The 25,979-nt window shown below is 40.8% G+C and overlaps 1 protein-coding gene across 3 annotated transcripts in view; it reads right to left on the bottom strand.

Moving 5' to 3' along the window:
- SEC11A (SEC11 homolog A, signal peptidase complex subunit) overlaps positions 1-25,979 on the bottom strand; it is a 47,249-nt gene that overhangs the window by 4,595 nt on the left and 16,675 nt on the right. The window contains exons 2-5 of one of the 3 annotated variants that reach the window (XM_030814953.1): positions 16,949-17,058; positions 12,764-12,913; positions 5,983-6,102; positions 5,198-5,235 (exon numbers count right to left, since the gene is read on the bottom strand). In XM_030814953.1, the coding sequence (XP_030670813.1) occupies positions 5,198-5,235; positions 5,983-6,102; positions 12,764-12,913; positions 16,949-17,058 (418 nt within the window). The remainder of the gene's footprint in view (positions 1-5,197; positions 5,236-5,982; positions 6,103-12,763; positions 12,914-16,948; positions 17,059-25,979) is intronic. The other 2 variants (XM_030814952.1, XM_030814954.1) reach the window with 2 other exon arrangements.

The following is a 25,979-nucleotide window of genomic DNA, read 5'->3' as shown; positions in this document are numbered from 1 at the left end:
AATTTTTTTGTAGAGACAGCATCTCACTACATTGCTCAGGCTGGTCTCAAACTCCTGGGCTCAGGCGGTTCTCCCATCTTGGCCTCTTAAAGTGCTGAGATTACAAGCGTGAGCCACCACACACAAACTGAAACTTTTTTTTAAAGGTTGGCTTTTCTTTGCCCACTGTAAGTGAAATGAAAGCAACTTGATCTTTAGGAGTAATATAAGCAAGATCTAAGGATGCCAGAATATGACGAAGCAGTCCAAAGTCAAACAAAAGATTTAATTGTCTGTACCACTGTTACCCTCCATGGACAGAGATAAGCAAAGAGTTGATAATCAAGTGTATAATGCTAGTATCATCAGTCATCTTAAATTCAAACCATTTGCACTTTTTGCCTATTTTGCTCAGATAAACTCATGTGCTAAAGCAGAGTTGCTAATAAGCAGGAGGTTTAAAGTAAGTAAAATGAATGCCATCCACAAAGCCAACTCCCACACCAGCCTGTGCCAAGTTAGTATCTAGAAGGTAAAATGCATTTCATATAGTTAAATAACATTTCCCTGGGAATTCTTGGGATCAAAGGTACTGCTGAGGAAGTAGCCTCAGAAGAAAGCACTGTCTCCTGATGCTCATAGAGATCATTAGACAAAAGGCCAAACAGTAAAGAAAAGATGCCACAAAAATTGAGACCCCAGTACAATTCTGTCAAATATCAAAAGGGGTCTATATCTGGAAAGTCTGGAATCCAGCAGCAACTAAATGAGAGAGTAAGAGAATATGCGATGACCAGAAAAGGATCATCTTGTTTCTAGAATGACTTGTTTCAAGTAAGAAGTACATTCAAAAAGTCTTATCCATAAAACTGATTTCAGTTAACAGAGAGCTCAATTACTCCACTCCTTCCTTATATATTTTTAATTCTTCTTTCCATTTTCAACATTTCTGTTCCCCGATCCTCTGCCAATCTTTCACCCTTTTCATCTGCTGCTTTCTGTTCCTTCTTGACTAATGAGTGCTCTTGAATTTTTCAACTTCCTGAGTTTAGAAAGAAATCACCTCTATTAATACTTAATTGGTTCAGTATTAGTTTCATTTTCTAAAATTGTTTTTATTACATGCTACAACATGAATAAGCCTTAAAAACATTATGCTAGGTGAAAGAAGCTGGACACAAAAGACTACGCATTGCATGATTCTGCTTATATGAAAAGTCCAGAATAGGGAAATGCACAAAGACAGAAAGCAGATTAGTGGCTGTCAGGGGCTACAGGAAGTAGAGGATGGGGAGTGACTGCTAATAAGTACTGAGTTTTATTTTTGGAGTGATAGAAATGCTCTGGAATTAGATAGTGGTGATGGTTGCACAATCTTGTGAATATACTGAAACCCACTGAATTGTACTCTTTAAGATGGTGAATTTTATATTCTAATATATGTGAATTATATCTCAATAAAATTTTTTTAAAATTATTTTAATTTAGAGCCTTGGGCCTCAACATAATTTTTTTTTAGTGTGCAGCTGTTAAAAAAAAAGAGAGACCAGCTGGCCAACATGGTGAAACTCCATCTCTACTAAAAATACAAAAAATTAGGTGGGCATGGTGGCACATGCCTGTAATCCCAGCTAATCGGGAAGCTGAGGCAGGAGAATTGTTTGAACCTGGGAGGTGGGGGTTACAGTGAGCTGAGATCAAACTGTTGCATGGGCAACAAGAGTGAAACTCTGTCTCAAAAAAAAAAAAAAAAAAAAAATTTTTTTTTAAATGCATAAAGGAGGCGGGGTGCAGTGGCTCACGCCTGCAATCCCGGCATTTTGGGAGGCCGAGGCAGGCAGATCACCTGACGTCAGGAGTTCGAGACCGCCTGGCTAACATGGTGAAATCCCGTTTCTACTAAAAATACAAAAAATTAGCTGGGCGTGGCAGCACGCACCTGTAATCCCAGCTACTGGGGAAGCTGACACAGGAGAATCCCTTGAACCTGGGAGGCAGAGGTTGCAGTGAGCCAAGATCGCACCATTACACTCCAGCTTGGGCAACAAGAGCGAAACTCCATCTCAAAAAAAAAAGCATAAAGGAGGCCAGGCACAGTGGCTCACATCTGTAACCCCAGGACTTTGGGAGGCCAAGGCGGAGGACTGCTTGAGCCCAGGAGTTCAAGACCAGCCTGGGCAACACAGGGAAAACCAATCTCTACAAAAATTAAAAAAATTAGCCAGGTGTGATGGCATGCATCTGTGATCCTAGCTACTGAGAAGGCTGAGGTGGGAGGATTGCTTGGGCCTGGGAGGTGGAGGTTGCAGTGAGCCATGATTCTGCCACTGCACTCCAGCCTGGGTGATAAAGTGAGACTCTGTCTCAAGAAAAAAAAAAAAGCATGAAGACATATGTACTACAGTAACAGACTTGCCTGTGGAAAAGCTCTATTCTTAAGATTTGAGTACAGCCTGACTTTGAAATACCAGTTTAGTGTTTTATAAACACAATTTCCACAAAGGAAAGTGTTATGTTCCATTACGTGTTAAGCTCAGTAGAGGTACAATCAATGGAAAGTAAATTTATATAGTTAAGATTCTGTGCTCCTGCTGTTCATGTCTTAGGTTTTTTTTCCTACAGAAACTTCCTTAATGCAGAGAGTACTAGACTATTACATTTTTTAAGTAAAAGCTACAAAATGGTCTATAGTTTCAATGTTGGAATTTTAAAAATGGCATTAAATAGTGTGGAATTTTTTCTTTTCTTTTTCTCTTTTTTTTTTTTTTTTTGAGACAGAGTGCTGCTCTGTCGCTCAGGCTGGAGTGCAGTGGCATGATCTTGGCTCACTGCAAGCTCCGCCTCCCAGGTTCACGCCATTCTCCTGCCTCAGCCTCCAGAGTCACTGGGACTACAGGCGCCTGCCACCATGCCCAGCTAATTTTTTTGTATTTTTAGTAGAGACGGGGTTTCACTGTGTTAGCCAGGATGGTCTCGATCTCCTGACCTCGTGATCCACCCGCCTTAGCCTCCCAAAGTGCTGGGATTACAGGCGTGAGCCACCACGCCTGGCCCAGAATTTTTTCAAAAATTGTCCAGAAGACAAGTTACTTGAGTGAAAGCTCCCCAACCTTTTGTAGGATGATGCATCTTTTACCCAACCAATGGGCCAGAGTGAGCAGACAGAGCTGTAATAAACACTTAAGAATCAAGACCCAGGCCAGGTATGGTGGCTCACGCCTGTGGTCCCAGCACTTTAGGACACCAAGGTAGGCAGGTCATTTGAAGCCAGGGGTTCCAGACCAGCCTGGCCAACATGGCGAAAACCCATCTCTACTAAAAATATAAAAAATTAGCCAGGAGTTGTGGCACACACCTGTAATCCCAACTACTTGGGTGGCTGAGACATGAGAATCATCTGAACCTGAGAGGCGGAGGTTGCAATGAGCTGAGATTGCTCCACTGCACTCCAGCCTGGGCAACAGAGCGAGACTCTCCAGCCTGGGCAGAAGAGCAAGACTCTGCCTCAAAAAAAAGAAAAGAAAAAAAAAAAAAGAAGACCCAGATAAAGGAACACTCAGTTGTACTGGCAGGAGTATAAACGAAACAGGCTTGGCAAAATTTGTCAAAAGCCTTAACATATGAGTATGCTTCACCCAGTAATTCCACTTCTAGAAAATTACTCTGAAGATTGGGCAGAAATGCTGAGATATACATAACAAGGATATTCATCATAACATTGTTCACAATAAAAAAAGCTGGAAACAATCAGAATACCTAACAACAGGAGACTGAATAAAAGCTATATGGTCTATCCACAGGATACAGTACATGGTCTTTCCATAAAGTGGAATAGCATACAGCTTTGAAAATAATGATATGATGATAAATATATTGATTTGTAAATATGCTAGTAATTTTTTGGGTAAAAAAGGGGTTATAAGATAGTGTGACCATTCTCCTTTCACACACAAAATGCGTTTATGTTTGTATAAATATGTACATACTAGGGCTGGGTGCCGTGGCTCATGCCTATAATCTCAGCACTTTCAGAGGCCAAGACAGGTGGATCATTTGAAGCTGGGAGTTTGAGACCAGCCTGGCCAACATATCGAGACCCCATCTCTACTAAAAATACAAAAAATTAGCTGGGCGTGGTGACACACACCTGTAATCCCAGCTACTCGGGAGGCTGAGGCACAAGAATCTTTTAAGCCCAGGAGGCAGAGGTTGCAGTGAGCTGAGATCATGCCACCCACACTCTAGCCCAGGTGACAGAGCAACACTCTGTCTCCAAAAAAAAAAAAGGCAAAAAAAAGTACGTATTAATATTTTTATCTCTACACATAAAGGCTAATATAATGCAAACCAAAAAGTTAATAGTAAATATTTATGGAGATCAAGAAAAAGGAGACAAGAAGTGACTTTGCTTTTTGATTATTGGTATTTCCTTATGTTTCTACATGAATCTGTACATTTATAATTTGAGGAAAAACAAAGACTCAAAGAGATTGGTGAGTTTAAATAATCACATTAGCAGCATCTCGGAAACTGAGGAAGATGGGGACTAGCATTTCTCAGAAGCACTGATGACCTAATTTGGATTATAAAAGTATTTTCAGCTCCATCAAAGGAAAAGTTCCTTAAAGTGGGGACATATTAAAACAACAACAACAACCACAGCTCTGCAGCAGGCAAAGCACAACGATACCTGTTCTGATCTGATCTCTTTGGCCCCAAACTGAGCATCTCTCGTGCTGCAACTGAGAAAGCTTTCACTTAGCAACTCATACTTCCTTCTCTATGGGAACTGTGTATCTCAGGCCTCCTTACTGGTGTAATAACTCTATATCCATACAGTCTGTTCTAGGTCAAAAGGAGCAGAGGTTCTGACAGTGGCAAAAGCGCCATGTGGCATCTAACTAGTGAGAATTAGCAACTATCCATTTCAGAAATGTTACGCTAGTAATTTTTGTATGATGGTTAAGGTGGACTATGCAGCCAGCCACTTACGATCATCAGTATAATCTTAGATACATAACCTAACTCATTTATGTTTCCTCATCTGTAGAATGGGAATATTAGGGTTGTTCTGAGGTTAAAATGTGGTAATACTTGTAAAGCACTTAGAATGAGTCTCTGGTACACAATAAGCCCTAATAAACGTGAGTTATTGTTAATACTATTAATAACATTAAGGGAGCAACAATGCCATACTTCCTTAATACCAACAACTTACAATTCCTGTCCTCCACTGAACTGTTCTCCTGATAAAATCTGAAACAAACAGGCTTAATATAACTTTTTAATTTCATTCGACCTCATCAATTTCAAGACTAGAAATATTATGGATTAAATTAACATGATAAAACTAATTTGGATGAACACTTTGAATTGTTGACTTAGTACTTCTTAAGAAATATAAGTATAACCCCATCTCTACTAAAAAAAAAAAAAATTAGCCAGGCATGGTGGTGGGTGCCTGTAATCCCAGCTACTCAGGAGGCTGAGGCAGGAGAATTGCTTGAACCCAGGAGGCAGAGGCTGCAGTGAGCTGAGATCGCGCCATTGCACTCCAGCCTGGGTGACAGAGCAAGACTCCATCTCAAAAAAAAGAAAAAAAAAAAAAAAAAGAAATGTAACTTTCATGAGGCAGGATTAATAGTGCCCTAGGCCCCCAGAGCCTAGCATAGTATGGACATAAAGAGCACATGGAAGGTGCCCACTATTTCTTGAGTGAACCAAATAAGTGAACACATTTTTTTAAATTGTCACACCCAATTCACCATCTCATCACTAGTATTCTATTCTTTTATTGCACCCCACCCAGTTCCTCACCTTTGGAGTAGTATACCTGAAATTTTAGACACTTTTTAAGAAGCAAAATTTTCAAAGGACACAAGGGTGATTTGGTGGAACCAGAACCAAATCTCTATATTCAACTGTGTATGATCAAATAATATGATTGAGAGGGCCACACTTCAAGTGATATAAAAAGTTTGAGATGCTCCCCTCTATACTTACCCCCTGGCTCTCCCCACAACATCTTTTTTCTCTAGCCAATGTTGTCCTTGTTTATAGAGGCCTCGGTCATCAACCGCATTATTATCTCCTTTGGTCAAAAACTTGATATGCCCATTTTGCCTTAAAAGAGTAAAGGAAACCCAAGTCATCAAATACCTTCATGGCATTTAAAGCACAAAATCTGTTCTTCTTAACCAAAAATGTCTGTGGCACTGGGGTATCTTATCACCATTCTAGTGTCGAAATAATTATTTACTGAGCTACAAGAATGTTAATAGCTGTGTTGTTTATAAATAACTAAAAACAAACTAAAGATCCAATATTAAGGAGTTCAAATATTATGTAAGCATTAAAATAATGGTATGGAAGAATAATGACAAGATTGTACAAATTTTATTAAGTGAAGAAAAGAATGCAAAATACCATGTACAGTACAATCTCATTTTTATACTAAAATACATACACACTACCAATTTTCTGGAAACACAAAGAACAAAGGAACACAATAAACCGTCTCACAGGATATAATTGGCAAGATACGGACTATGGGAAACTACAGAATAACCTAGTTTCTCCAACTAATGACTTGTAAGGAACAAAGAAAGTTAGGGAAGTAACCTACAGATTAAACAAGAGATGGCCAGGCGCAGTGGCTCATGCCTGTAATCCCAGCACTTTGGGAGGCCGAGGTGGGCGGATCACCTGAGGTCAGGAGTTCGAGACCAGCCTGGCCAACATGGCGAAACCCTGTCTTTACTAGAAATACAAAAATTAGCTGGGTGTGGTGGTGGGCGCCTGTAGTCCCAGCTACTCAGGAGGCTGAGGCAGGAGAATCATTTGAACCCGGGAGGTGGAGGTTGCAGTGAGCCGAGATCACGCCACTGCACTCAAGCCTGGGTGACAGAGGAAGACTCCATCCCAAAACAAAAAAACAAGACTATAAAGCCACATCAACTAATTGCAGCTGAGGACTTTATCTGGGTCCAGATTCAAACAAATTGTTTAAGAAAGTTATGACACAATTGGGGATTTAAACAAATATCAAAAACTTGATGATACTAAAGAATTGTTTGGCCAGGCACAGTGGCTCACTTCTGTAATCCTAGCACTTTGAGAGGCCAAAGTGGGTGGGTGGATCACTTCAGCCCAGGAGTTCAAGACCAACCTGGGCAACATGGCAAAGCAAAAAATACAAAAAAATTAGCTGGCTCACTAGATGTTAAATCAGCAGAGGAAACATGATGGTGTGCGCCTGTGGTCCCAGCTGAGGTAAGAGGATCACCTGAGCCCAGGGAGATTGAGGCTGCAGTGAGCTGTGATCGCGTCACTGCACTCAAGCCTTGGAGACAGTGAGACACTGTCTTGAATAACAAATAATAATAACACAGGAAGGGGAAAAGGTGGGAGTAGAGATGGAGCATAATTGGCTATATATTAATCATCACTGGGACAGGGATGATAGATACATGGGGGTTCCTCATACTCTTCTGTACATGTCAGAAACTCCCCAAATTCAGAAAATAAAAGCAAAAAAAAGGTATTAGACAAGATCTAAAATAATACAGAGTAATGTATAAACAGACCAATGGATAAACAGTGGCTATCTATGGCTTTCTTTAGATTACCTTTATCTTCTTTTTTCTCCAACAAACATGAATTACTTTTATATTAGGAAAAAATGTTAGCTTTCAAAGAAAAAATACGTCAATTCTTCATATACGCCAGGGTTTACAGAAACAGTATTTTGTTTTTTTGTTTTGTTTTGTTTTGAGACAGAGTCTCACACTGTCACCCAGGCTGGAATTCAATGGCGTGATCTCAGCTCACTGCAACCTCCGCCTCCTGGGTTCAAGCTATTCTCCTGCCTCAGCCTCCCAAGTAGCTAGGATTACAAGCGCCCACCACCACACCCAGCTATTTTTTTGTATTTTTAGTAGAGACAGGGTTTCACCATGTTGGCCAGGCTGGTCTGGAACTCCTGACTTCATGATCCGCCCACCTCGGCCTCCCAAAGTGCTAGGATTACAGGCGTGAGCCACCGTGCCCAGCCAGGAACAGCATTTTGCTTGATCAGAAAATTATTAGTTTAATTCTACTAAGGAACCATGAAGTTTCTGGTAATTTTAAAATTTAATTGAAAGCAAAGTATATTTTACAGTTGATAAAGACTAGCTGAAAATTAATTCAAGTGCATTTGGATTGACCACTGAAGTAGAAAGAAGAAAATTCGCTTCAGGTTTCTACGGGCTAATATCTACTTAGATTCTAAGTCAGAAACTGGCTCACTAGATGTTAAATCTGCAGAGGAAACTAAATTGGGAGGTGTTGCAAACACCAAAGATGGTTACGTGCAAACAGTCACATTAAAAATAAAAATAAGTTAGAAAAAATGCAAATATATACAGAGAAAAATAATCTGTAGCTGACAATTCAGTAAGTGAAAAAAGGAAAAATTCTGAAGGGTAAAAGAGGACAGGTGCTAGGAGGGGCTCGCTGCAAGAGTGAAAGTCAGGAGCAGCAGGAAGGAAAACTGAATTCAACCCAGAAAACAATATCAACTCCACACGTGCAGAAAAGGCAAATCAGATATGAAGAGATAAAAATCCAGGAAATGGGGAACTCCCAGAAAAAGGAAAGGCTGCTAGAGAGATCTGGACTATTCCCAAAGACTTGATGTGCTGGCAAAACAAACTAACAAACAAACATACTAACACACCCAATTTCCCCTTCTGGGATATAATCAGGAGATATCACTATAGCTTTTTCAAAAAAGCATAGATATCCTTCATCTACTTAGTGGTGAAACAAATATTCTCTGGTGGCAACCAGCTCTTATTAGACCTATTTTTTTTTTTTTTTTTTGAGACGGAGTTTCGCACTTGTCACCCAGGCTGGAGTGCAATGACGCGATCTTGGCTCACTGCAACCTCAGCCTCCCGAGCAACTGGGATTAAAGGCGTGCACCACCATGCCCAGTTAATTTTTGTATTATTAGTAGAGACAGGGTTTCACCATGTTGGTCAGGCTGGTCTGGAACTCCTGACCTCGGGTGATCCGCCCTCCTTGGACTCCCAAAGTGCTGAGATTACAGGTGTGAGCCACCGCACCTGATCCTACTAGACCTATTAAGTCCTACTCCAGCATTTCACAAGTCATAGGCTCAAAATACTGAGTGAAGGCATATTTACATAGGATTTTTCCCTTGCTGGAACAAGGACCAAATATTTAATATTATCTACTTCTAGGGAGATCAAAGAGTTTAGAATTTAATTCACCCATCACAATACTGTGAAATTAGGAAGAAGGAAATAACCACTTTACAGATGAGAAAAAATAAGACCCCAAAAGCTAAATGGTTACAGAATAATGTATCCATCTGCATGGGAAAAGCAAAGCTAAGGATTAAGTCACCCAATGGTAAAATTTCTCTTTCCAAATACTTAATCACATGCCAGTGTTCAATACCATCCAATTATAATATCTCCTGATATGGTTTGGCTGTGGTCCCTACCCAAATCTCATCTTGAACTGTAGTTCCCATAATTACCACGGGTCATGGGAGGGACCCAGTGGGAGGTAATTGAGTCATGGGGGCAGGTCTTTCCCAAGCTGTTCTCGTGATAGTGAATAGTCTCATGAGATCCGATGGTTTTATAAATGGGAGATCCCCTGCACATGATCTCTTGCCTGCCGACATGTACGACATGGATTTGCTTCTTCTTTGCCTTCTGATTGTGAGGCCTCCCCAGCCATGTGGAACTGTGAGTCCATTAAACCTCTTTCCTTTATAAATTACCCAGTCTCAGGTATGTCTTTATTAGCAGCATGAGAACAGACTAATATACCTCCTATAGGATGAACTTACTAAATACAAACATTTTGAATATTATTTGTCCCCATATTTAAGAACAATGTTAATACTATTAAACCAAATGGGGCTGGGTGCAGTGGCTCACGCCTGTAATCCCAGCACTTTGGGAGGCAGAGGTGGGTGAATCATTTGAGGTCAGGAGTTCAAGACCAGTCTGGCCAACATGGTGAAACCCTGCCTCTACTAAAAATACCAAAATTAGCTGGGCGTGGTGGCGGGCGCCTGTAGTCCTAGCTACTCGGGAGGCTGAGGCAGGAGAATTGCTTGAACCCGGGAGGCAGAGGTTGCAGTGAGCCAAAATCGCACCATGCACTCCAACCTGGGCGAAAAAGCGAGACTCCATCTCAAAAAAAAAAAACCAAAAAAAAAAAAAACCCCAAATGGTAATTCTGACCAGATATTTCAGTCTCCCCAAAAAGAAAAAAGAAAATGGAAAATTTCTGAATATTAACAGGGTCTGTTATCTACACAGGCCTGCAAGTTGAAGGTATCTCAAGAGTCTGAAATAAATCACCCAAAACCCCAGATTACAAGTACCATATTTAAAATCATCAGAATTCCGTATAAAATTATTTTTAAAATTTAAGGATTTTCCAATTAATATATTCTCTATGAATCTGCCAGAAACAGTTTTAAACTGAAGTCTATGACTCATTCAATTTCTTTTTCTTTTCTTTTTTCTTTTTTTGAGATAGAGTCTCACTCTATTGCCCAGGATAGAATAAAGTGGCATGATCTCGGCTCACTGCATGCCCAGGCTGGTCTAGAGCTCCTGCGCTCAAGCGCTCCACCCGCCTCAGCCTCCCAAAGGGCTGGGATTACAGGCATGAGTCACCACACCCAGCCAAACTCACTCAATTTCAAAGGATCATAAATAAAAATGGAGAAATTTTCCTCCAGCTTAAACAAGGCCTGAGCTCAATTTGATTCTCTCTGATATATTTAGGGGAAAGTTGGTTCAGCTTTGTTCACAACAGGCATTGCTGAGAATGAACAACACAAATCCACTTTGAGAATCTGGAAAACACCATCCGTGCTGAATAAACCTCTATAATTCCAAAGTAATTTTTTTTTTTTTTTTTTTGAGATGGAGTCTCACTCTGTCATTCAGGCTGGAATGCAGTGGCATGATCTCGGCTCACTGCAACCTTAGCCTCCCAGGTTCAAGTGATTCTCCTGCCTTAGCCTCCTGAGTAGATGGAATTACAGGTGCCCACCACCACGCCTGGCTAATTTTTGTACTTTTAGTAAAGATGGGTTTTGCCATGTTGGTCAGGCTGGTCTTGAACTCCTGAGCTCAGGTGATCTGCCTGCCTCAGCCTCCCAAAGTGCTGGGATTACAAGCATGAGCCACTGCTCCTGGCCCCAAAAAATCTCTAAAAATTTAAGTTATTCCTTCCCAGTCAATAATATAATGTCACTTTAAATTATAGTATTTCCACATACATACTGATGTCTGATTTTATTAAAAAAAATAAGCAGTCATATCTTTATTTCACCAATGAAGAAAGAACTCTTCTAAACTAAAATGTTTACAGGAATTTCAAAAAGCAATGGTTGACAGTTCCCTCTTCTTTCAAGAACTGAAATCCACCAGGTGCAGTGGCTCATGCCTGTAATCCCAGCACTTTGGGAGGCCAAGGCAGGTGGATCTCTTGAGGCCAGGGGTTCGAGACTAGCCTAGCCAACAAGGTGAAGCCCTGTCTCTACTAATACAAAAATTAACCGGGCATGGTGGCACATGCCTGTAATCCCAGCTACTCAGGAGGCTGAGGCACAAGAATCACTTGAGCACAGGAGGTGGAGGTTGCAGTGAGCCGAGATAGCGCCATTGCATTCCAGCCTGGGTAACAGAGGGAAACTGTCTCAAAAAACAAACAAAAAAAGAACCGAAATCATGCCTACTCTTTCACTTCTCGTCTGTGTGTCATCCAGGATGCCTCCCTTTTCTTTCATTTCTTTCTTTTTTCTTTTTCGAGACAGGGTCTCACTCGGTCACCCAGGCTGGAGTGCAGTGGCACAAACACGACTCACTGCAGCCTCAAACTCCTGGGCTCACACAATCCTCCCACCTCAGTCCTCCAATTAGCTGGGACTACAGGCACATGCCACTACGCCCAGCTAATTATTTATTTATTTATTTATTTATTTATTTATTTATTTTTTTTTTTTGAGACAGAGTCTGGCTCTGTCACCCAGGCTGGAGTGCAGTGGTGCAATCTTGGCTCACTGCAACCTCCGCCTCCCAGGTTCAAGTGATTTGCCTGCCTCAGCCTCCCAAGTAGCTGGGATTACAGGTGCCCACCACCACACCTGGCTAATTTTTATATTTTAGTAGAGACAGGGTTTCACCATGTTAGCCAGGCTGGTCTCGAACTCCTGACCTCAGGTGATCCACCCACCTCGGCCTCCCAAAGTGCTGGGATTACAGGCGTGAGCTACCATGCCTGGCCTTTTTTTGTTTTGTTTTGTTTTGTTTTAATAGAGAAGGAGTCTCACCATGTTGCCCAGGCTGACCTCAAACTCCTGAGCTCAAGCCATTCTCTCACCTTGGCCTCCCAAAGTACTGGGATTGTAGGCGTGAGCCACTGTGCCCACCAGAAGATTCTATTTAGGATCTATCTTTATGTCACAGTTTTTTGGAATTATATACAGAGTCACTGACAGGTTGGGAAGTAAAAGGGAACCAAGAAAAACCTCTGGAAAAACCTTCAGGGAAAGAAATGAACTAATAAATAATTATTTATAGTTTTCAAAATGTTCACTAAACTTTCCAGCGTTCATAAAAATGGACTGGAAGAGGGCCTAGAGGTTCCTCACTGTTTTACAGTCTTTAGGCTATCAAAACTAAATACCACAAACACTTAAACAAAAGCACTTAGAAACAAAGATGATATACTTTGCACATACTTTTCATGAATCTTCAAGACTCGGTGAACTATAGGAATCTCTCTTCCTTCTATTCTAAAAACAACAATTTCTCCCACTCGTATGGGATCTTCAACTCGATTTGTTAGAAAGAGAAGATCTCCTCTATGAAATGCAGGTTCCATGCTGCCACTGGAAGGGAAAGAAGAATATAACAGCAAAAACAAAGTATGAGATTAAATGTACTTTCAAAATTAGATATTCAACAAAATATAAAATATCACTTTTGGAGTATACTCAATACCTTAACACCTACATCAACAGAAATGTGTATTGTTCTCACAATATGGTTTCCTCAGACTAAAAAGTTACGCCAAAGGATTTTTGTTTTAGTTATTAACCTTCACTAACTAGTTCCATTTCAAGTATTACTATTCAAAGAAGCTTAACTCTTGAAAAGGTCAGTGTCACTAATTCCTTAACCTTTTAAAATTTCAAATGACAAACAGAATATAAAAGAATGAACTTTAAAACGATGCCCTTATTCTCACTTCATCTGAAAACACTAAACATATTCAAATATGCAAATGAGAACTGGATCATATTCCTCTGCCATTTATAAAGATAACAGCCAAGATGACCTTATTATGTTCAACTCATTTAGAAGGAAAAACGGCTCATCAAGTCAAAGAACAGTCAGCTACAGAGATAATGCTTGTGTTATCAATTTACTTATTTTAAAAAGAGAAAAAAGAAAACCAAGGAATAAGCAGACAATTTTGCCTAAGAATTTCAGAAGTCAGGAAAAGATTCAATTCTATGGTAACAAGTAAGACTAACTTCTATAGAGTATCTTCTTACCTCTTACCTCTTCCATCCTACGCCAAGTCCTAAAAAGGTCCTAAGATATTTGCACTAATTTATGAGCCCCATTTTATCTATAAAGAAGTAGCCCATCAGTATTTTTCAGAAACTCAAGCTCCGATTTTCTATAACAACAGCTTAAGTAAGAATAGAAAGACAAGAAATAAAGTTCAGTGCGGGAATAAGTACAAACTCCAAACACTTTTGTTTAAAGACTCTCATCCCTCTATGTAAAGGGATATGGCAGTGGGTCTCAAATTTTGCTGCACATTGGAATGACCTGAGGAACTTTTAAAAAATCTCAGCCAAGTGCAGTGGCTTACACCTGTAATTCCAGCCCTTCGGGAGGCCGAGGTGGGCAGGTCACCTGAGGTCAGGAGTTCGAGACCAGCCTGGCCAATACAGTGAAACCCAGTCTCACTAAAAATACAAAAATTAGATGAGCATGGTGGCGCACGCCTGTAATCCCAGCTATTCAGGAGGCTGACGTAGGAGAATCACTTGAACCCAGGAGGCAGAGGTTGAATGGGCTGAGATTGCACCATTGCACTCCAACCTGGGCAATAGAGTGAGACTCTGTCTCAAAAAAAAAAAAGAAGAAAAGAAAGAAAAGAAAGGGGGGGCCAGGCACAGTGGTTCAAGCCTAACATCACAGCACTTGGGAGGTTGAGGTGGGAGGATCACTTGAGATCAGGAGTTCAAGACTCAGTCTCTGTAAAAAATAAAAAATTAGCCAGGTGTGATGGCATACTCCAGTCTGGGCAATGGAGGGAGGCCCTGTGTTAAATGTTCTCATCACAAAAAAATAGAAAGGGAAGAAACTTTTGAAAGTGATTAATATATTCACTTCCTTGATTGTGATGATGGTTTCACAGGAATATACTTACCCGCAAATTGATCAAGTTGCATACATTAAATATGTACAGCTTTTTGTATGTCAATCATATCTTGATAATTTGGTTAAAAAAGAGTAATCTAAGTACTATTACTTAGATTCTAGATAATGTTAATGCACTATTACTTGGATTCTAGATAATATTAATAATTCCATTTATTTTAAATCTGCACTCCATTATCTCCAGAAAAGATTTGGGCTTACAAAATTAAGCCCAAAATATGACAAAACTGTAATGTTTCTTTTTTTTTTTCTTTTTGAGACAAAGTTTCAATCATCACCCAGGCTGGAGTGCAATGGAGCGATCTCCGCTCACTGCAACCTCCACCTCCTAGGTTTAAGCGATTCTCCTGCCTCAGCCTTCTGAGTAGCTGGGACTACAGGCGCCTGCCACCGTGCCCAGCTAATTTTTGTATTTTTAGTAGAGACGGGGTTTCAACATGCTGGCCAGGCTGGTCTCGAACTCCTGGCCTCAAGTGATCTGCCCGCCTTGGCCTCCCAAAGTGCTGGGATTACAGGTGTGGGCCACCACACCCGGCCTATAATGTTTCAATCAAACAACCAAGTGGTAATTCTCTAAAAAACGAGTTACTAAATTAGGTATTAAAATCACTAAGAGTGGTTGGGCATGGTGGCCTATGCTTGTAATCCCAGCATGTTGGGAGGCCAAGGTGGGAGGATCCTTGAACCCAGGAGTTCAAGACCAGACTGGGCAACACAGTGAGATCCTATCTGCTATGGTTTGGCTGTGTCCCCACCCAAATCTCATCTTGAATTCCCACGTGTTGTGGGAGGGACCCGGCAGGAGGTAATTGAATCATGGGGCAGGTTTTTCCTGTGCTGTTCTAGTAACAGTGAATAAGTCTCATGAGATCTGATGGTTTTAAAAAGGGGAGTTCCCCTGTAAAAGCTCTCTTCTCTTGTCTGCTGCCATGTGAGATGTGCCTTTCACCTTCCGCCATGATTGTGGGGCCTCCCCAGTCATGTGGAACTGTAAGTCCATTAAACCTCTTTCTTTTGTAAATTGCCCAGTCTTGGGTATGTCTTTATTAGCAGCATGAAAATGGACTAATACACCATCTCTACAAAAAAATTAAAAAATTAACCAGGCATGGTGGGGCAGGCCTGCAGTCCCGCCTGCTCAGGAGGCTAAAATGGAAGGATCCCTGGAGACCAGGAGGTGGAGTCTGCAGTGAGTTATGACGGCGCCACCGCACTCTATCCTGGGTAACAGAGCGAGACCCCATCTTTAAAAAAAATATTCACTAAGAGTATGAGTGCAAAGATAGGGAAGGAAGCAAGAGTGGAGAAAAAAAATTCAGTACTATTTGTCACCATAAGAGATGGTATTAATGCCTTCAAAATTCCTGGAGTCTAGTTTAGAAGCGATATTTAAAGGTCAGCAGGAAACTTGGAAATAATTAGCGATGATTCTATCCTGACATTGAGAACATGCTACAGAAAAACTCAATTTGTGGAAGTACTATAACATCTAATGAGCCAAAACTAAATAACAGGCCTGGTGTATCAAAGTGCGGAATATAAAAAGACAGAAGAATTTCAGGAAAATAAAGTACAACGAGACACTTTCTTTTTTTTTTTTTTGAGATGGAGTCTCCGTCTGTCGCCCAGGCTGGAATGCAGTGGCGCAATCTCGGCTCACTGCAAGCTCCGCCTCCCAGGTTCATGCCATTCTCCTGCCTCAGCCTCTCCAAGTAGCTGGGACTACAGGCGCCCCCCACCATGCCCGGCTAATTTTTTGTATTTTTAGTAGAGAGGGGGTTTTACCGTGGTCTCGATCTCCTGACCTCGTGATCCGCTCGCCTCGGCCTCCCAAAGTGCTGGGATTACAAGCGTGAGCCACCGCGCCTGGCCATGAGACACTTTCTTAAGGGATGTAACAAAAACAAACCTTACATGGTAACCTTTTTGTAGAAAGGTCATGAGCCCTCTGGGGTTCTGAATGGAAATGCCTAACAAAGTGCGAATTGCTTTTCTCTCTCTCTCTCTTTTTTTTTTTTTTGGAGACAGGGTCTCGCTCTGTCGCCCAGGCTGGAGTGCAGTGGTGAAATCACAACTTACTGCAGGCCTCAATCTCTAGGGCTTAGGCGATCCTCCCACCTCGGCCTCCCAAGTAGCTGAGACTACAGGTGCATGTCACCACACCCGCTAATTTTTGTATTTTTTTGTGGAGACAGGGTTTCACCACGTTGCCCAAGCTAGTCTCAAATTCCTGAGCTCAAGCGATCCGCCTGCCTCAGCCTCCCAAATTGCTGGGATTACAGGCATAAGCCACGGCGCCCAGCCTGAGAATTTCTTACAATTGAGAAGTAGTGACTGATTTTCTTCCAGGCCCTTTTCTGGAAAAGAGTAGTTTCTAAGAGAATGATATACCAGTTATTTCATATCTCAATTTTTCTCCCAAGCAATGCCATGCAATTCCATGCCTCGAAAGGAAAAACTGTTACCTGAGCACCACTACAATTGGACTTTCACTTCCAGTTATTACCATTAACCCCTTCCAGATCATTAGTGCCGATGAGACAATCATTCCAAAATTTAGGACTTGATAATAGAGCTGCAAGAACAAAAGAGAAGAGATCAGATCCACCATTATCCCTACTTCGGAAAGCAATTGAAAGCAGTAACAATTTGAAAGTTTTAAGCAGTACTATTAGGACAACTACAGTTCTGAGACATTCTTTAATATATTATAATAATTATGCCATCAGCACATCAAAACAGGCCCCCCTTCTTTCATCCAAAGCACCCTGCTCCATTTTGTTTGGTAAAACATCAGTTACATTTATATAACACCATATTATTTTAAGAACATTTCACACAAGGTATTTCATTTGGGCTCCATAATCATTCAGCTTAAATTTAATCACACTCATGCTACTTACCAGCCAACAGTAATCTGTCTCTGCTTCTGAATTCCTCTATTACTTTTTCTTTTTTCTTTTCTTTTTTTTTTTTTTTTTTGAGATGGAGCCTCACTCTCGCTCAGTCACCCAGGCTGGAGTGCAGTGGTGCCATCTCAGCTCACTGCAACCTCCGTATCCTGGGTTCAAGAAATTCTCCTGCCTCAGCCTCCCAAGTAGCTAGGACTACAGGCATGCGCCATCACGCCCAGCTAATTTTTTTGAATTTTTAGTAGAAACTGGATTTCACCATGTTGATCAGGCTGGTCTCGAACTCTTGACCTCAAATGATCTGCCCACCTCCGCCTCCTAAAGTGCTGGGATTACAGGCATGAGTCACCACGCCCGGCCCTCTGTTACTTTTCTACCATACTTATCCCTTGATAATCATGGGAATAGTCAATGACATTTAACTCTACCTTCTCATTTTACAGTTAAGGAAACTGTCTCAAAAAGAGGAGACTTCACCAAGTCCTATAGCTTATCAGTCACATAGTCAAGACTTGAAGGTCAGCCTTCTTACTAAATTTCCAGTACTCCAACAAACTCTAAAATTCTGTGACTTGAATAAACAGATAAAACACCAGAAGGCATTCAATTTCAAATAAAGAAAATTCAGAACGTGTGGAAAAAGGCAAAAAATATTACAAAATCAGATAAGATAAATAATGTGAGCTAACTGTTTTGGGCCAAGGCTGGAAAAAGTATAGAGAGGATAACTAGACACCAAGGCAAATAGTTCAAGGAAAAAGCTGGTACTGGAAAGTACTGGGAGAAATCTGAAAAAGCATATTAAGGTCCAACTATGAAGACACTTAAACACAGGACTGAAACTGTGGATCTAACAAAATATTAGTAATATAAAGTGAAAAAACAAAAGTTTCAAAAGGTCCTACTCTGTTGCCCAGGCTGGAGTGCAGTGGCACAATCACAGCTCACCACAGCCTCCAACTCCTGGGCTCAAGCAATCCTCCCACCTCAGCCTCCCGAGTAGCCAGACGTGGTAATTTTTGTATGTTTTGTAGGGACGAGGTTTCGCCATATTGCCCAGGCTGATCTTGAACTCCTGGGCTCAAGCAATCCGCCTACTTCAGCCTCCCAAAAGGCTGGGATTACAGGTGTGAGCCACCGTGCCTGGTCACTTTAGTTAAGATTTGCTTGTGGACATTCTACACAACTGTCCTAGTCTCTTCAAAAATCCAATGTCATTCAATGTCATGGAAAAAAAGGTGGAAGACTGTTCTAGATTAAAAAGGACTAAAGAGATATAACAACCAAATGTAACACATAAACTTTGGTTTCTTTTTTGTTTTTTTTTTCTCATTCAGTTCTAATAATGCACAAACTTTGGCTGGATCTTGGTTCAAAAAAAACAAAGAGCATAAGAAAAAATTCGAACTATAAAAGACATTTTGGGGTGAACTGGGGAAACTCAAAATATGATTTGAATATTAAATGACACTAGGAAATTCACGTTAATTTTCTTCTTTTTCTTTCTCTTCTTTTTTTTTTTGAGACAGGGTCTTGCTCTATCACACAGGCTGGAGTGCAGTGACATGATCTCAGCTCACTGCAACCTCTGCCTCCCAAGTTCAAGTGATTCTCGTGCCATAGCCTCCCAAGTAGCTGGGATTACAATGGGCATGCATCATCACTCCCGGCCAATGTTTGTATTTTTAGTAGAGACGGGGTTTCACCATGCTGGCCAGACTGGTCTCAAACTCCTGGCCTCAAGCAATCCACCCGCCTTGACCTCCCGAAGAGCTGGGACAACAGATGTGAGCCACTGCACCTGGCCTCTAGTTTTCTTAAATTATGTGATAATGGTGTTGTGGTTATGTGTTTTACTGTCCTTATCACAGGAGATGCATATTAGTAGTAGTTAGCTAGCAGTTGTAGTTAGGGGTGAATTGTCATATCTGCAACTCATTTTCAAGTGATTTGGCAAAAAAAAAATTCTATATATGCACACACACATAAGTATACATAGAACAAATATGGCAAAAAATGCATAGAAAAAATGGAAGAAGCCAGGTGCAGTGGCTCACGTCTGTAATCCCAGCAATTTGGGAGGCTGAGGTGAGCAGATCACTTGAGGCCAGAAGTAGGAGACCAGCCTGGCCAACATGGCGAAACCCCATCTCTACTAAAAACACAAAAATTAGCTGGGTGTGGTGGGACATGCCTGTAATCCCAGCTACTCAAGAGGCTGAGGCACAAGAATCGCTTGAACCCAGGAGGCAGGGGTTGCAGTAAGCTGAGATCTCACCACTGTACTCCAGCCTGGGCAACTAAGCAAGACTCTCTCAAAAAAAAAAAAAAAAAAAAAACAAAGGAAGAAAATAAAATAAATGTTAGTTGTTATATTTGGGGGTGTAATACTAGGCGATTCTTATTTATTTCATTTTGATCATCTACATTTTCTACTTCTTCCCTTTTTAAATCAATTGTTATTTTTATCAAAACATTATACACACATACATACAAGAATATGTAAAAAAAAAAAAGCAATATCCTAGCCATAGCAGGCCACCTACATCAACCATTTTCATCTCTTCTAGCTATTCATTCTGGTGTTTACCCCAACCATTCTAAAAACTAATTGTTTGTTTACTTTCATACTAGGGTGTTAACGCATGATGTTCAAAATGTACAATGAGGGGCTAGGCACAGAGACTCATGCCTGTAATCCCAACACTTTGGGAGGCTGAGGTGGGAGGATCACTTGAGCCTAGAAGTTCAAGACCAGAAAGCAAGACCTTTATCTCTACAAAAAAAAAAAAAAAAAAAATACAAAAAAAGGCTGAGCGCAGTGGCTCATGCCTGTAATCCCAGCACTTTGAGAGGCCAAGGCAGGCGGATCACAAGGTCAGGAGTTCAAGACCAGCCTGGCCGACATGGTGAAACCCCATCTCTACCAAAAACACAAAAATTAGCCAGGCGTGGTGGCGCGTGCCTGTAATCCCAGCTACTCGGGAGGCTGAGGCAGAAGAATTGCTTGAACCCGGGAGGTAGAGGTTGCAGTGAGCCGAGATTGCACCATTGCATTCCAACCTGGGTGACAGAGCAAGACTCTGTCTAAAAAAAAAAAAAAAAAAAAAAGAAGGTAGAGGAAAACTTAGCACATTAAATAGAGATGTGGATGATTAAAAAAAATATCCAGAGGCTGGGCTCGATGGCTCACGCATGTAATCCCAGCACTCTGGGAGGCCAAGGAGAGCAGATCACCTGAGGTTGGGAGTTCAAGACTAGCCTGACCAACACAGAGAAACCCCCGTCTCTATGAAAAATACAAAATTATCTGGGCTTGGTGGCACATGCCTGTAATCCCAGATACTCGGGAGGCTGAGGTGGGAGAACCGCTTGAACCTGGGAGGTGGAGGTTGCAGTGGGCCGAGATCGCACCATTGCACTCCAGCCTGGGCAACAAGGGCAAAACTCCGTCTCAAAAAAAAAAAAAAAAAGAAAAGTTAGCTGGGTGTGGTGGTGCATGCCTGTAGTCCCAGCTCCTTGGAGGCTGAGGCAGGAGAATCACTTGAACCCAGGAGGTAGAGGCTGCCGTGAGCTATGATTGCCCCACTGCATTCTAGCCCAGGTGCCAGAGCAAGACTGTGTCTCAAAAAATAAATACAATTGTGATGAGGAATCCAGCTCTCTTGTACCATTTTCTATTTTCTCCCTACAATTAACCTGTCTTTCCTGCATACTTTTTAAAAACGTTACAAGTTTCATATTCTTATAAATGCACAGTTAATCTCTGAAAAGACAGACAAGAAACTGGGGAAGAGGAACCAGGAGCCAAGATGGAAGAAAAATATTTTCTGATATACATACTTCACGTTTTTACAGTTTTTACTATATGCAAGTATCACCTGTTCAAAACTAAACTGTTTCGGTTTATTTTTTTAAGTCCATGCTAATGGCCAGAACACTATTTTTCTAGCATTCCAATGAAGCACGGTGTACTGAATCAATGTAATTAATCAATTTCCACAAAAGGAAATATGAACATTTTCTCAGAGACACTTAGAAATATTTGCTGTTCTTTCAGTAATGGAGTGATGTGAGCACATGGGTAATCTGAAACCTACTTTGACACTCACATTTACAGGTAAGGAAACTGAGGCACAGAGAAGCTAAGCGACATGCTCATGGCTGCTTATCTACTGGCTGGCAGAGTAGCACTATTAGAACTCTGGCCTCCTAAATTCTACGTTTTCAAGATGGTGGCTTTTTAAAAGACAAAATGGGTCTTTTTATTCTGAAGGCTGAATTGAAGAAGTGGAGTGAGAGATGATAGAAGTAGGAAAACTAGCTTCTAAGACACAATTATGTCAACCAGAAGATAAACAGTGAGGAATTCAGTTAAGACTCAATTTTCCAACTTTCTGCACTAAAAATATCACCTACAGTACTGGTTAGGACAATAGATTCTGGGCCCTAATTCAGAACCTCTAAGGAAGGGGTTGTAGGATTCTACAATGTATATAGCTCCACAATCCCTTACTCAAAACCCTTGGGGGTCAGATGTGTTTCAGGATTCAGAATGGGTGTGATTTTGAAAAGGAAATACTTGCATGTACCCTATGTTACATATACTCTTAGCAGGGTTTATGGCAATATCCCAATATCAAACACATTAAGATTTTGGCAGCAAAACAAAAATTCACACTGAAGTAAATAAAAACTAAAAAAAAAAAAACAAAAAAAAAACCCTGCAGTTCACGTCTATTTTGTTGAGGAAAAAAAATTTCTATTTTCAAAAGGGCTCAGTTATAGACTTGCCAGAAGTTACCTAATAAGATATTTAATAAGATAACTGCTATTTAAAAGAAAAATGCCCACCGGGTGCAGTGGCTTATGCCTATAATCCCAGCACTTTGGGAGGTCAAGGTGGGAGGACTGCTTGAGCCCAGGAGTTCGAGTTCAGCCTGGGCAACATAGTGAGACCCCTATCTCTAAAAAAATAAAATAAAATTTAAAAATTAAGAAAAAAAAAGTGCCAGCCAAGGTAACATAGCAAGACCCTGTCTCTTAAAAAAAAAAAAAATTAATTAGCTGAGTGTGGTGGCACACACCTGTAGTCCCAACTACTTAAGAAGCTGAGGTGGGAGGATTGCTTGAGCCCAGGAGGTTGAGGCTGTAGTGAGCTGTGACTGCACCACTGCATTCTAGCCTGGGTAACAGTGCGAGATCTTGTCTCAAAAAATAATAATAAAAATGAACAAGTTAAAATATATAATTTCCTATGTCTTTGCAAGGAGGTCACTATCCCAGCCATAATTATCCTTCTCCTTTTGCTCAGACATAATACTTTTATTATGGAATTATTATTGTAAAATGTAGCTAATCATCAAGATCATCTTCCTCATTTTTATTAGAAAAAGAGGTTAAAAGTTCCTGATTATGTATAACTGGTATGTTCCTTAAAAGGTACCTATTTGTATACCGCTAAGTCAATCTGCAAGCCAAAACCTAAACAGAGGCACACTATTTGCTAAAACAAACACTCTATCTGAACAAAAGTTTGAAAAGTGTCACACTCTTCTCCCTTTCTTTTTACCCCTATTTTCCTGCCAACAGTCTTTACTCAAAAGTCAAACATATTGCCTCCCTAGCCCCTACTTTCTTTATCACTATGTCTGAATGCTTAGGAATGTATATAATCGGAAAAAAAGTGTTGCCTCTTTCTGTATTGGCAGAAATAAGGTGGCAGCTACCTAACCTCATATCATCTGATCACATCAAGCTATTAATAAAGACATTGCAACATATGTAGAATAATAACCATAGAATTGAATAGCCTTATTATTTTTTTCCAAGAAATGACCAGAACAATATTTCTACAATGCTCAAGATGAAACTAGAAAAGAATGATATCAAAGTTCTATATAATATCTCTCAGCAGCTGTGATATAGGGATTTGTGTTTACTATTCTTTTTTTTTCTTTTTAGGAAGTAGAGCCCTCCCCCAAAGTCCTGTGACTAGAATAAGCCACAAGACAACTTATAATCCACTCTAAGTAATATATAATAAGAAATTAAGAAAAACCTAACAGAAAATTCAGCAAGATAAGTTGATAATAATTTTAAATACTATAATTTAACGGGCTACAATCTAGAGGCTACATCCTGTGTATTTACTGATCACAACGATCAAATACACCATTGTGCTTCCTATTCTTGTAAGAGATATTTGAAGTTCAACATATAGGATATGTTCATAGAAATCAGAAGCAAAAATGTGTCTTAGAGCTACAAAATAGCAGTTGGCCTAAGTCTTAAATTCCATTGATCTTAAGACCTCAAATTAAGGGACTCATTAATCCATAATCACAATTCTCCTGCTTTCTAACTCATGAAAGGAGAAATTCGAAGCCAGGTATTACAGAAGGTATACTGATAGCAGCTAGAAGTGAAATTGACAGTGCTGAAAAAATTGAAATATCTTCAAATGGACACTATTATTGTGACCGAATAAAGTCAATGCAAGTCCTGGAATGAATCTTAAATGATAATTTTTTTAATCCCTAATAGTCTAAATAAGCATACCATCATTAAAACAACTTTCACTGCCGGGCGCGGTGGCTCACGCTTGTAATCCCAGCACTTTGGGAGGCCGAGGCAGGCGGTTCACGAGGTCAGGAGATCGAGACCACGGTGAAACCCCGTCTCTACTAAAAATACAAAAAAAAAAATTAGCCGGGTGTGATGGCGGGCGCCTGTAGTCCCAGCTACTCGGAGAGGCTGAGGCAGGAGAATGGCGTGAACCCGGGAGGCGGAGCTTGCAGTGAGCCGAGATTGCGCCACTGCACTCCAGCCTGGGCGACAGAGCGAGACTCCGTCTCAAAAAAAAAAACTTTCACTTTAAAAATCTGTTAAATCTTTTAAAATCTGACAAGTGAAAACATATTTAACATATACAAACACATGTACAGCAGCTCCCCTCATAATAGCCTCAAACCGGAAATAACTCAAATGCCCATTAACAGATGAATTCAGGCTCACTGGAGCACTTTGGATTTTGGATATTTCAGATTCGGGATGTTCAACCGGTAAAATGCAAATAGAAGTATTCCAAAATAAAAGAAAAAGTCCAAAATACTTCTGGCCCCAAGAATTTCAGATAAGGGATACTCAACCTGTACATAATCTTAGTATTTCCATAAAATGGAATACTACTCAGGAATACAAAGGAATTAACTATTGACACATGCAACATAGGTGAATTTCCAAAATATGCTGTCCTGGCCAGGAATGGTGGCTCATGCCTATACTCCCAGCACTTTGAGAGGCCAAGGAGAGCAGATCACTTGAGGCCAGGAGTTTGAGATCAGCCTGGCCAACATGGCGAAATCCTGTCTCTACCAAAAATACAAAATTTAGCCGGGCGTAGTAGCACATGCCTGTGGTCCCAGCTGCTCGGGAGGTTGAGGTGGGAGGATGACTTGAACCTGGGAGGCAGAGGTTGCGGTGAGCTGAGATCACACCACTGCACTCCAGCGTGGGCAACAGAGCAAGACTCTTGTCTCAAAAAAAAAAAACAAAACAAAACCAGAAAACAAAAAAACAAAATATGCTGTTCTAGCCAAAATGAGTTAGAGAGACCAAATTTACCTTCCTGCCTGAAATAACTAAAACACTGGACAAAATATATGAAATAAGGGTTTTCAGACATTGGACATGTGACTGTGTTCAGGTAGTAAGGACTGTGATTACTTAAAAAGGGGAAACAAAGAAGGTGAGACCTACAACTGCCTCAACTTATAGATCGGAGAATTTCCAGACCACAGGGCAAAGGAGAAATGCAGACAGAGCCTAGCAGTCTCCCTGACTTGAGGATAAAGAACTGGGGAGTTCAGCCAGGCACGGTGGCTGACGCCTGTAATCCCAGCTCTTAGGGAGGCAGAGGCAGGAGGACAGCTTGCGCCCAAGAGTTCAAGACCTGCCTGGGCAATATAGCAAGACCTCCATTCTCCACACACACAAAAAAAAACAAAGACACACACACACAAAAAAGAAGAACTGGGAGTTCAGGGAGGCAAAAGCAATGATCAGTGCATGCATGTGAGGGGACTACTGAGGATAGAAAAAGAACCATCTAAAAGGAGCGGATGGAACAATTCTCACAGCTCTTATGGCGTAAGAATAGTTTCTTTCCACCAGACAGAGTGGAAATCTTCACAGGGCTTTGGATTAGAGTACTCAGAAAGGTATTATTCACTTGTAGTGCAAAATTAGCCATAGACTAAAGGCTGCTCTGGATCCATCTAACAAAGCTTCACAAGAGCTTGAGAAGACCAAACTGTTTTCAACTAACTTGCCTGTATCCCAGAATGAAGCTCAAGAATATTTATGCAAATACAAAAATATCCAGCACCCAAAAAGGTAAAATTCACAAAGTCTGGCAACCAATAAAAAACTACTAGACATGCAAAGAGGCAAGAAAATATGACCTATAATGAGAAAAATCAATAAACAGAAACAGACCCAGAAATGGCAGAAATTATAGGATTAGTAGAAAGGGATATTTGCTGGGCGAGGTGGGTTATGCCTGTAATCCCAGCACTTTCGG

This window comes from Nomascus leucogenys, chromosome 6 (genome assembly GCF_006542625.1).
Source record: "Nomascus leucogenys isolate Asia chromosome 6, Asia_NLE_v1, whole genome shotgun sequence".
Lineage (NCBI taxonomy): Eukaryota > Metazoa > Chordata > Mammalia > Primates > Hylobatidae > Nomascus > Nomascus leucogenys.
The sequence above is the reverse complement of the archived record's forward strand: the minus strand, read 5'-3'. Positions and strand labels throughout refer to the sequence as shown.